Here is a 13,608-nt window from a genome sequence, read left to right as displayed (position 1 = left end):
TAAAGGTATATAAATCAGATGGATAATATTTCCATAATAGTAACATGTGAATTTTGTCTAAGTTTGTTATAGAATTATATTGCTTTTCTTTTTCTTCCCCTAAGTTGTGTAGACATAGTTCATCCCATGGTGCTTCCTCTTTATTTTCCCCAGATTAGTTTTAAAACATAATAGTTTTGCTATCATTTGAATGTGAATTCAGGAGATTGAGTAAATACTTTCACATGGCCAGTCTGCCATTTTGTATCAAATGTCTAACATTGCATTTTAATTATCCATTCGTGTTCCTTTCTCTCCTACTAGACTGAGTTCTGTAAGAGAGCAAATCTAATTTATTTTCATATTAACAGTGACTGCTCAATGCCTATGACTTTAATAAATTTTGATTATTTTTTAATGTACTGTGTACTAATCCTTTTTTCAATCCATTCACACATTTGAAATGTGTGGCTTCTTCAACTTCAGTTTTGTATCTTATGTAGCCTCCTACCTGTGGTTCATGAAAAACCTATCATTGTCATTCTTTATGTAACCTCATGAACATTAAAGGAAATTCTCTTCAGCCACATTTCCTCCTGAAATAGTTTATTTCTATAATAGTCAATGTATAACAACAAAAAAATCATAAACAAGGGTCTAATATAGAAGCTATAGTGTTAAGGTTACCTTTCAAATACGTTCAACAAATTTGTGAAATAAGTTTATGATGATAAATTGAACTGCTTTACAATGATTTATCACTTCATGCACTTGATATGATTTTAGAGATCTTCCCCCAAATAGTCTCTAGTTCTAAGATTTTATGATCCTGTAAACTTTATTGAACAAAGCTTTTTTTTACATACTTAATCTGAAATTATGTGGTATTGATAATTATGGTAGTATTGTAAAGTGATTTCTATACTGATAAAATAGATACATTTTAATTTGAGGGTTTATCATATAAATATAGTTGATTAGCTTGCAGTCATTTGACTCAAATTATAGCAAATAAGAGTCTGCAACAGAATACCACTAAAATAACTTTGAGTAGTAGACAATCTGACCCAAGATTTACCAGTTCTGAATGAAAAATAAGGATTTTTCAGAAGGCACTTCATAGCCCTAATTATCAGTTTGACATGAGACATTAATGTCCAGACCATGAGGTTTTATTAGTTTGAAAGGCTGAGTTTTCATCTAGGCATGATCAGTAATGGGCCAGATGTAATCCAAAGATCATATTTTAAATTGGCAAGCAAAGCCATCAGATGAGAGTCCTGTGAGTCTTACCAATTTAATGTCAGTGACACAGAGTAAACTCTATTTCATTCTATGTGCTAGAATCCATTAAGTTCAAGTGGGCAATAAAAACCTACTTTCAAACTCATCTATCCTTGTGAATAATGACTATAAAAGACTCTCTTTTTTCTAAAACAAATGCATCAAAAGGCAATAAGCAAGGTGTTATTCAGAAATAATGAATGTTTTCATTCTTTAGAGAAAAGGAAGTCTATGAATTCTGCCAGATTCATAATACTTCTGCTTTAAGAAAAAAAAAAAGCTACAAATATATCCCAGGTATTACCTCAATTATATAACAGCACATTCGAAAGACAGGAATTCTATAAGTAACACAAAATATTTTTAGAAGAATCAGATAATAAGCTTAATTTCTCACTGACTGAATGAAATATAATAAATATGTATGCATATATAGAAGAATATTTCATGTAATTCAGATTGCAACCAGATTTTTGGTGATGGTTCACATTTCTGCAAACATAAAAAAATTAAATATATAAACAACATGATAGCATTTATCATTTACTAAGTTAGCCACAATTTTTAAAATAAAAATTGGAAAATTATATCAAGGATGTGATGAAATGGTATACCCATTCACTGTGCAAAGGAGTGTCTATTTTTTCAGACTTTTGCATTCTTTAATTTCTTTTTTCACTCCTACCTGTTCTATTTGTCATGCAGAGAACATTCAAATTAACAGGACTTTTGCCAATCAAGGGCTAACATTTTGTTTAGAGAAGTATATAAGAAAAAAGACAGAAAATTATAAGTAAATAAATAACCCTCCCCAATTTTTGATCATTATAAGTGATTCAAATAAAGTAAAACAGAGTGACATGAAAAAAAGTGTGTGTGTGTGTGTGTGTGCATGCACACACACATGTGTAAGGAGGGGTATTGAGGGGAGAAGACTTTAAGTTGGATGGTCAGAGAAAACTTGTCTGTGATTTTCTTTAGAGTTAGTCATTTAAAGATTTGGACAGAGGGTGCTCCATGTTGAAGAGAAAGTAAGGTCAAGGCCTTATGAGAGAAAAGAATGAGGTGTATTCAGGAAAGAAAAAACAAAAACCACAAATTGGCCAATAGGGCTGAAGCGTAGTAAACAGATGGGAGGAAGAGTGATACATCAGCAGTCCCTAACTTTTTGGCACCAGGGACCGGTTTCCTGGATGACAATTTTTCCACAGACGGGTGGAGGGATGGTTCAGGCGGTAATGGGAGCGATGGGGAGCGGCAGATGAAGCTTTGCTCGCCAGCTCACTGCTCACCTCCTGCTGTGTGGCCTGGCTCCTAACAGGCTGCGGACCGGTAACAGTCCACGGCTCGGGGATTGGGGACCCCTGTGATACATGATGAAGTTGAAATAGTGTGTATACGCAGTTTGGAGGCTCTGACCTACTGCTCAAATAACAAGGGATGGTGCCCTCAACTTTGTAATCTCTGTTTCAAATATCACACTTTCCAACTACATTCCAGTATTCCCAGGTTTTTCTCTCTTAAAGCCTGAATCCAACAATCCTATGACTCAACCGGAATGTAAAATTCATTGATCCTCAACATTTTCACTCTCTTTGGCCACTCACGTATTCACTTTCTTCCTTACCCAACTTAAACTCAATGATTAATCTTTCATTACAGCTAGCTCTTTGTATGTAACTTCAAATTCCTTGTCTCTCACTTTTTATCAAAACCCAAATCCTAGTTCATATCTATCTCTCTGTCTATAGTATGCACGATATGTGTAACTAAAGAACACTATGCTATTATACTAACTGGTTTCACTCTAAACACGTAACAGTGAACCTAATAGGGCTCTAATGATTTCAGACAATCACACTGTTTTCCATTATACTAACTCTCTCAGTATTCAAGATTCCATTTCACACTTTATACCTGGTCCCAAACCTCCAAAACTTCATCTCACATCTCTTTTTTCAGCTGATGGCATTACTCTTGTCTAACTAAAAAAAAGAATAGAAGCAGATGAATGGTTGGGAAAATGGCAGAGTTGGCAGCTCCATGGGCTCATCCCTCCACAGAAATGGCAAAAAATCAAGCATATGTTGAATGAAGAAAAAGGCAACTTTAAAATGGTAGGAAACTTTTGTGACATTTTTACATGCCTTTTCTCCACCCCCTCCCAATATCAGTGGTGGTCTTGAGGAGGGTAGCCTATGTTCTCAGTGTTGGGCTCTTGTCCTTGCTCTGGAGGGGGAAGAGCAGATATTTTTTGATGTCTGTTCTATCCTGTCTGTGGTCTTTGTTTCACCTAAGTCAGAACACATTCATGGAAGAAATGCAAAAGACATTCCTTGAAAATGTTGTAAGGTGGACAAAAAACACCCAGTAACCAGGGACAGAGGATTGTGATTGAGGCATACAACAGAGTACTGAAAGCCTGGGAGGAAAGGCTTGAGAGAGAGTTTCTTTGGGAAATAAGGGCATTCCAAAGTAGCCATGAATAGCATATACTGAGGAATTTAGAAAGCCACACATATGCCCAGAACAGAATACGTACACAGAAAAGATCTAAGAATACCCTAAGCTTTCACCTCTGGCTGATCTCTAGGCTCTGTGTAAGTAGAAAGAGAAGGCTAAGGCAAAGATGTAGACAACAAAGCTTCCTCCTCTTCTTCATAGTCACAAATTGTCATAACCTTGAATTTGGCAGTGAGTTTCTAGAAATGACACCAAAAGCATGAGCAATAAAAGAAAAAAATAAGTAAATTGGCTTTCGCCAAGACTAAAAACTTTTGTGTATCAAAGGCCATTAACAAGAAAGTGAAAAGACAACCTACACAATGGGGGAAAATATTTGTGATTCATATATCTGATAAGGATCTAGCATTCATAATATGAAAAGAACTCTTACAACTCAAAAACAGAAAGATAAGCAACTCAATTAAAAAGTGGGCAAAGAATTTGAATACACATTTTTCCTAAGAAGATATATAAATGGTCAACAGGCATATCAAAAGATACTCAATATCATTAGTCATTAGGAAAATGCAAATCAAAACCACAATGAAGCACTACTTCACACCCACGAATATGGCTATAATAAAAAAATAGATAATAACAAATGTTGGCAAAGATGTGGAAAAATTAGAACTCTCCCATACATTGCTGGTAAGGATGTAACATGGCTCAGCTCCTGTGGAAAACAATTTTTGGTTCTTTAAAATTTAAATATGAAATTAACATGTGACCCAGCATTTCTATTCCATATATACTAAAAAGAATTGAAAACAAGTATTCAAACAGATGCATGTACACCCATGTCCATAGCAGCACTATTAAAAATAGACAAAATGTAGACACAGTGCAAATATCCACCAATGGATGAATAGATAAATAAATTGAGGCATATATATACAACCAAATATCATTCATCAATAAAAAAGAACAAAGTGCTGATCTATGCTACAACATGGATGACCCTGAAAAACATTATGCTAAGTGAAAGAAGCCAGAAACCGATGGTTACATATTGTATAAATTCATTTATATGAAGTATACAGAATAGACATACCTAGGGACAGAACACAGATTGTTAGTTTCCAGAGGCTGAGGGGAGTGGGGTATGGGAAGCAACTGCTTAATGAGGTTGGAGTTTCCTTTCAGAGTAATGAAAATGTTTTGGAACTAGATAGGGGTGGTATTTGCACAAAATTGTGAATGCGCTAAATGCCACTGGATATCTCATTTTAAAATGGTTATCTGTTATATGAATTTCATCTTTAAAAAAAAAAGCAATCAGAAGAAAATCTCTATAATCCCATTCACCCTATCAACTCACCTACCAGTATTCGTATCCTCCTATATTCACCTCTGTCAGCAAAGATGAACTGTCCTTGTAGTTGTTAAAGGCCAGGCTTTCCCCTTGTGCACCAGATGCCTTCTTGTTTATTCAGTCAATCTACCTCGTGATTTTCACCTTATTTTCCTAGATCATCATTTTTCCCTCTTTACTGGATCATTTCCATAAGAATGTAAGAAGACATTATTTCTCCTACTCAAACGTTTTATAAAAAAGAATACAAACAAACAAACAAACAAACAAAAGTCTTTGACTCACATTTTCGAATAACATCTACCCCATTCCTTCACAACAAAACCTCTACTAATGAAAAAAAGTATCCCCATCTCCCAACATGGGTGGGCTGCTGGGCTCAATACCTGGACATCTCTTCCCCATCCATCCTACTTCCTTGGAGAATTCTGCTCATCTCATCCATGCTGAAAATGCTTACATTTTAATTTGAAGCCTTGGACTTCCTCCTTATCTTCCAATTAATCTAGTCATCTACATACCTAAATTTATGTGTGAATACTTAATGGGAAACATATTAATTGAAGATCTGATCTTTTCCCCCAAATTTGCTCCTTTTCTAACCTTCCCTAATTTAATTTAGGCAATTCCATCTTCCCAGTTACTTGGGACAAAATCTTAGGCTGATCTTTGATGTTTCTCATTCTCTCATACTCTATTTTTAATGTCAATAAATATGTTAGCTATATTTTCAAAATATATGCAGAATTTAATTAGTACTCCCCACTGTCACTGCTTTCCCTCTGGCTTAAACCAACATAATTTCTCACTTGGATAATTTTGATAGCCTCCTACCTGGCCTCCTTGCTCTCACCCTTGTCTTACTGTATTCTGTTTTCATTAAAATCTACCAAGTCCCCTCTATTTAGCCACACTGACATTTATTCTGTTTCTTCACAATTCTTCTTCTTCTACTTCTATTGTTTCTCTGGGACTCATTCTATCACTTCCTTCAAAGTTATTTTCAAAAGTAGCCTTCTCAGTTGTGCCTTCTCTGATTACCGTATTTAAAATTCAACCCCCTTCCCTAATCTCTTATGCTCTTTCTGCTTTAGTTTTTTTATTTTTTTTTTTAGGGTATGAAACCATTTATTTTCACTCACTGAGGCTTCTTGTGGAGTCAGGGTCCCCACCGGTCCAAAAAATGGCTTGAGAGAAGGGCGAAAAGCCACTAGTTTGGAGGTTTTGGTGTTTGGGGAGAGCTCCTTTACAGGTAGGGCCTTTCTGGGTTAGAACTGCCCTCATAAGACCAGTCAAGGGGCACCCAAACTGTCCTGACAGTTTGTCCAGCTGTAGGGCAGAGGTGAAGACAGAGGGGGAAGATTAAAAAGATTCAGCAGTAAGATCTCAAAGATGGACTCAGACTCTTTATTACAAGGACTTTCCCTGAACACAGGAAGAAAGTAGAACACACAGAATGTCTTCCAAGGGGGCTCAGCACTCATCTTCAACTAGACTTATTGTAAGTGATCTGGAAGAAGCTCCAATAGAGAAATAGGGTACAAGTTTTTCTGTAAAAATTTCACTGGATAAATATAAAGGAGATCTATTATTCAAATTGTAAAAAGAAATTTCTCCCAACTCATAGCCCAGAAAAACACCAATCTGACACGGGTTTCCTGAATCCCCAGCGCCAGGTGTAGTAGGTGAGAGCTGAATTCACCAGCAGCTATTGCTTGGGGATGGTGATATAGAAGCATTTCTGGGGAAAGATTCTTTATTCACACCAAAGGACCATTCACGCATTCCTCTTCCTTCTACCTGCCAAAAAGGCCTGCCAGCATCAAATCCCTCAGAACTGGGGATGGGTGAGAAGTCAATGCCTCAAGATTATGAACACAGTGTGGTTCCATCCTTCGAAAAGTTGCAATTTTCCTGTCTTGTGAAATAATGAGACTGTGGTGAGCAGTTTCAACCTTTTTGTGAAGGGCAAAATATTGTGCGGGGAGAGTGAAAACCTCCTTCTTTAATTTGTCGGAAAAGGCTGCTGGACTCTCTAACTTTCCATACATGCTGTGGATCCTTTCAATGCCTGTCAGCAAATCGAGGTCACTCTGCAAACACTTCTCGGTTATTTCGTCAAGCAGATTTTTTAATGTGTATCCTTTGTCTGATATTTGAGTTCTTTTTTTCAATTATTTTCTCTTGAACATCATTCTCTTCATTGAGTAACTTAACATGAACTTCATCATGTTCCATCCCCCAGAAACGCTTAAATGTGTTCAACTTCGGAGCGCAATTCGCTCCTTTGATTCTCCACCTTCCACACCAACTCACATGATTTTGAGACTTGCATTTCTAACAAACACCTTTTCAGCATCTTCCAGCTGCTTTGTCAGGGGCTGAATGTAGTTTTGAGCTTCCTCCCGTGAGAGGGGCAGCTGGCTCCATGTGTGCCAGGGGGTGATCGTGGTGTTCAGAGGAGACCCTGCACCGGGGACACGGCAGCTCCAGGTCCTTCTCACAGAACAGGCTCAGAACCTGCTTGTGCTTCTCACGCAGAGGTTTCTCTTTCTGCCATTTCCTCATGTCCTCTGTGCTGGGAAGATTCTTCACAAAATCAATCATGAGACATAACTGGCTGTTCCTCCTGATGCCCCTGTCAGGGCAGGGCTGGAGGAAGACAGGACAGGGGAAGATGTCCTGGAGATCCTCCCAGCACTGCTGGATGCAGGGGTGACAGGAGTTGTGTCCACTCTCAGTGGCCACTGCGTCTCTCAGGTAATCCTGGCAGATGGGGCACTGGCCTCTGCTTGGAGCTGTACCAGGGAGGACACCAGGGCCATTGTTCACGGAGGGTTTCTGCATGAGGAGACTCTCTTCAGAGAAACCTGGCTCTCCAGGGGCGGGGACAAGTGAGAAGCTTCTGACTCTTCAGCCTTCTCTCTGTTCTTGCAAGGCTACCAGTAGGTTTGCCAGGATCTGCAGGGAGCTGTGGCCACTCAGGCCTAATTCTACCCCTTCCCTCCAACTCTACAGCAGCCGCCAAGAGGACTGAGAGCCCCAGTCGGTGTCTGCTTCCTTTGGCACTTTTGTCCCTTTTACTCAATGGCCCCAAATCGTAGCTTACTAGGTCGTCCTCTTCTTCATAGAGAGCCACAGCTCCAGGTAGTGATGAAAATCAACAGCGCAGGGACGCAATCAGCAAAACCCAGATGTGGGCAACTCTATGGCACAGCTCACCAGGTTCCTGAGCACACTTCTCAGTCTTGGCTCTGTGATGAGGGAGCTGCTCTGTGTCCTCAAGTCCTGTGGGTGCCCTCGACTCCCCTCACCAGGACTCTGGGCCCCTCCCTTCCTCGCAGAGCAGAAGGTCTTCCTTGATCCAGGTCAGAGCACACAACACAGTGCACCATCTCTGTTCACTACTGGGGTCAGAATCTGGCCCCTTGGCCCTTTATAAGCCGGTAGGGAGGTTCCTTTCCTCCATCCCATTGGACAGACTCTCTGCTTTAGTTTTTTCTATGGCATTTTCTAACTCACTGCATAATTTCCTTATCTATTTGTATTTATTTTTGTAGCTGCCAGAGGTGTAGCTACATGTGGGTGGTAAAGTTTTCTATTTTGTTTACTGATGTATCTCAAGTGCCCAAATGAGTGTCTGGCACATAGTAAGTGCTAGAAAATATTTGTTGAAGGAATGAATAAACGATTATGAGAAAAATATTTGGCTTCGTATGGATTGTAAAATGTAGGAAACTCTAGGCAACTTAAAATTGTAGTTATTTGTGTTATCAAGTAATATTGAAATAAAAGCACTTAAAAATATTCTAACTTTAAAAACATCCACCTCTGTAATGTATCTAGAATTTTTTGGAGGGGAGGGTGTCATATCCAAATTTTACTTAGGTAATACCTCTACTATGCACTAAGTTATCTTACAGAAAATTTTTTAAAAAAACTTTTGGAAATTGATCTGAAAGAAAGAACATAACATTTAGAACAGAAATAAGCAAGTCCTAAAGGAAAAAACTATAATGATACTTAATTTTGGAGGTGTAATTTTCCCTAATGTAATTAATTTATGTTTATGATTCACAAACTCTTCCATATTTTTCTGCTACATTTTTGTACAATATGTGTAACAGGCAGAAAATTCCCTAGCTATGGCTGTGTGCACATGGGATTTTTCTATACATGTTTCTGGAGTCAGAGGATTTTTTTTTTTTCCTGAAAGCTTTTAGATTTGAAAATTCTAATATTAAAATATTTCAAAACATCTTAAGATTTCTTTAAAAGGGCCAAATACCTTCCATCTAAAGAAATTGTAGCTCTCATTTTGCATAATCAAGTATTTACAAGAAAAAAAAATAGCACCTCTTCAGGTAGTTCAACAGTGTATACTGATCTAGAAATATTATGGAATCATCAAAATACCCATTTGAAGGTTGTTTAAATACCAATTTTTACAGAACTGTCAGTTTATGTATCACTTTGTGATATATGTGATTATTTGTGGTTTTTCATTTGTATATACACCTGAGTGCTGACAGATAAAGAGAGCATTTCAAAAGATTTAGATGACTTCCTCTCAGATATAAGCTCTATGCCTTAAAATAAACACAGATGGAGGACCAGTTGGCTCAGGAAAACAAATCGGAAACTGCCACTGCTGTGAGCCTGGACTTGTCTGAGGATTGCACTGAAATGAGTATCTGTAAAAGAGATTATAATGTCCAATGTGGAGGGAAACTGAACTAGAAAAGGTTATCACTGACATGCTACTGATGTTTGCTTTCTCCTTTGGAATTAGGTGGAACTTGGAATTGATAAAAAAGTAAAAAAAAATAAATAAATTGAAAGACTAGCTTATATACCTATTACTGAAACTTTTGGAAATTAAAGCAAAAATGGCAGCTTCATCGGAAAATATATTTCACGGTAGCTTTTCTTTCTTTAAAAATATAAAATATCTAACTTATACACATGCCAAAAATACTTGCCCATATGCAATCACTTCCTTATTCAAATTTATCCCTATGCTATATATACTACACTGGACTTGACAGGCAGAACAGCAAAAATAAGTAAATACAGATTGTACCCTCAGAAGGCTTGTGATCTGGGAGGGGAGGTATAGTCAAGGAAGGTATCACAGCACAAGATGAAAGAGAAGAGAATTACCAACAAGTTTTAGATGAATTTCCTTGTGTGAGATTTACAGCTGCTTGTACGAGCTTCAGGTTAAAAGTCACCTCCTTAGTCTCCTCCCTTACTATATATTGAACTACATACTTGTTTAATTACTGAATTTGGCAATGCACTATATATCATTTTAGGCTTGTGTGTTTAGACAAAAATAAATTGTATATTATGCAATGTTAGGAAGTTCCTCATATGCAAAATTATCTCTTTATCACTTCAGCATTCCTAAACATAAATGTTCTTTCTTTTCTGAAGTCTATACCCATGATAAACTCACCCTGCACACAAGCCTAAATCCATATAATACTTCTGGATCTGATTCCAATTACTTTGCAGAACTCAATGTAGATATTGCATCTTCTGAGAGGTCTGTGCTCACCCCTGAAGACTGGATTAAGTTTCCACCTATGTTCACATAACACCCTATATTTGTCCATTTAATAACACTTACCCTTACCATAGTTGCTTATTTGTCTATGAAATACCAGTAGATAGGCAGAGATTGTTTTCTGTTCATTAAAGAATATTTAATGCATAGCACCATTTCTGGCACATAAATGCTCAAAAAATAATTGCTGAATGAACGGACTTTTCCCAACTGTTTGTAAGGACATATGTGCAATATACACGAACACCTGACTATTCAAATATTTGAATAACTCTATTATGCGGTATGAATTATATGTAAATTAAAATAAGGATAACACTCATGTTCAGAGAGTCAGAGTATAAATGAAAGAGATGTACTCATGATTTTCAATCTAACAAAATCTGTGGTATTGTGAGATGGTTTTAATATAGGGCCTTATCCTTCTTACAAGTTTAGGGAACTAAAAATTCATTTAAAATATTTTATGTGACAGTTTTACTAACAGAAAAATTTATTTTGAAACTACACAATTTCTCTACAGGTTATATACATGTGGTTTTTATCTGAGCCACTTAATGTACATCAGAAAAACAGCAATATAGCAGCAAGTGAGAAAAACACCCATAACAGAAGGACCTATGACAGGCAGGTGCCTGGCAATCTGGATTTTCTAGACAAATTAGGAGGGGCATAATGGAAGGGCACAACTTTAACACAAATAAAAGAAACAGTCTAAAAACGTTTCACTAATGCCTTAGAGCTCTCACTAATAAGAATTTTCTGAAAAAAAGAAAGTCAAGATTTTGACTGAAGGGGATTTTAAAATCAGAAAGATGTTGAATTATTAATGAGCCAAACTGGTCTTTTTCATTTTCTTTCCTAATCCAAGAAATCTTCAGGGTAGCTGTTTGAAGGATATTTTTTTCCATTTCCTGCTTTAGGCATTTATAAATACACTTGAAAACACTATCTTATATACAGCCTAATCAAATGATCAAGGTCACTTAGGAGACTAAATTAAACTTCTAATACATATTCACTGTTGTCATTTCAGCACATTTTTGATGAGGCTGTGGAAATGCTTGCTTTGAATGTCATTCCTGCTTGATCTCTAATGGCTTGTTGGCCAGTTTATTGCACATCAGATTTCTGAGACTTATAGAATGAAATGAAGCCATCTTCCTTCAAGTGATTTTTCTTCATACTATATTAATTCTTTAAGATAGTGCACCAAAGATTTATTTTAAACTGTAGTGTAATTAGTTAAACTCTTGGGTTACACAGTCACTTGAAATAAAATCCCATCCTGATTGTTCCATTTACAGGAGGGAAAGCTCTGGCAGGGATTACACCAGAGCGCAGCTTGTTGACAGCATATGCAAATTAGGAAGACATAGTTTGGTTGAAATGTCTGTAAAAGCAGGAATCAACATCTGTGGGAATAATTTTCAAAACTGCAGTGGCATAGACATCATTGCAAGTGTTATGTAGTTACAAATAGAAGTCTGGCAGTAGTCCAGAAATAAAGTTTTCTTTTTTCTCTTTCCAGATAAGAAAATAGTCTAAATCATTTTCTGGTTTGGAATTAGGCACTAATGATAAATTCATTATTAATTTTAAAATCTGAATTAAAAAATAAATTCTGGATTTTACCTTCCTTGCCTTCTTTACCACATCTTCCTGGGAACAGTTACAGCGAACGATGAAATAAGAAAATAGCAACACTATGGGATATAATGAGAGGCAAAATGACTACGTAATCCATAACCTAGATTAATTGAAGATTGTTGCAATGTATGTTTTCTCAACTGTGAAATGTTATCTTTTCAAAAAAGAGTTTTTCTTTAACTGAACCAGTTTGCCAAATAAATATAAGAAAACTTTTCCTTTGTAATACATTCTAAGTTCAAAACATTAAATGTGCTTAAGTAATAAATATAATATTTCAGAAATGAACAGTCAAGAACTAATGGGATTCTTCATCTGTCCAATTTTTAAAAACAAAAGTTTTGGACCTGTTTGAAACTATGCCATTGATGACACAGCCAAATTCTCCATTCTAATTCTTGCTATTTTTTTCTTATTTTAATGGAATATTTATATATTATAAAGTAAGCATTTTTATAAGGTAAAAACTGATTAACACTATTGTGTACATTAGTGTACATTACATACCACCCATTTTAAGAGTTTGAACAATGCTCACACTATTGAAAACCCTGTTTTTCTTCTTTGTATCACTCTTTATTCCAACCATATGTAGCCATTATTGAAACCGAGCAGGATCCTGTGGGCTTTCTGGGCTTGGGAGTCTTTCTGTTTAGCCTCCATGACTTTCCCTGAGTTCCAAGGGGCAGGTTCAAACAGTCGCTAATCAGGAAAGGGAGCGGGTGCAGAGACAAGGGAGAAGCAGCCAAGAAACAATAGCACAGCCTTGGGGGAGGGTCCTGCTTCTGCCTCAAGGGATACACATAACAATATCTTTTGAGCTCTTTATATTATAGAACTAAAACCCCCAATAAATGGAAGATGAAGCAATCCTCATTCCAGAGGGAAGCTCACAGTTTGATAGCCTTGAGAACGAGAGAAGTTTATCCGGAGACCATCGGAGGCCAGATTAAAGGAGTGCAGGCCCTGCACACACCCTAATCTTATCAGCAACCTCACCCTCGAACCCTTGCTATAAAATTCCTTATCACATCCTCCTGGGTTTGGACACATAGTTTTTCGGGGCAGGAGCCCTCTGTGTCCCCCTTTACTTGACAAAGCAATAAAGCTATTCTTTTCTACTTCACCCAAAACTCTGTCTCTGAGATTCGATTTGGCTCCGGTGCACAGAAGCCAAGTTTTCAGCATCACTATTGGGAAATTTCACTTATTTCCTCTAAAGGTTTACCACATATGTACTACGCACTCCCAAACAACACGTTGTTTGATTTTCCACAGTCTTGAATATTTTATAAATTGTAACATA

General features: G+C 37.0%; 1 protein-coding gene across 1 annotated transcript; it reads right to left on the bottom strand.

The window, feature by feature from the left end:
- Positions 1–7,432: 7,432 nt before the first annotated feature.
- On the bottom strand, positions 7,433–7,927 carry LOC118900235 (putative tripartite motif-containing protein 61). Its single transcript, XM_036862643.1, has one exon. It carries the CDS (start codon positions 7,925–7,927, stop codon positions 7,433–7,435), a length of 495 nt encoding a protein of 164 aa, XP_036718538.1.
- Between the last annotated feature and the right edge of the window lie 5,681 nt (positions 7,928–13,608).

The sequence above is a fragment of the Balaenoptera musculus genome, chromosome 1 (genome assembly GCF_009873245.2).
Source record: "Balaenoptera musculus isolate JJ_BM4_2016_0621 chromosome 1, mBalMus1.pri.v3, whole genome shotgun sequence".
In the NCBI taxonomy this organism is placed as follows: Eukaryota; Metazoa; Chordata; class Mammalia; order Artiodactyla; family Balaenopteridae; genus Balaenoptera; species Balaenoptera musculus.
Note: the sequence above shows the minus strand (reverse complement) of the source record. Positions and strands in the feature narration are given on the sequence as shown.

Coding starts and splice junctions, on each gene's coding strand:
- LOC118900235 (XM_036862643.1), bottom strand. CDS start 7,927: ATGCAGAAACCCTCCGTGAACAATGGCCCTGGTGTCCTCCCTGGTACA.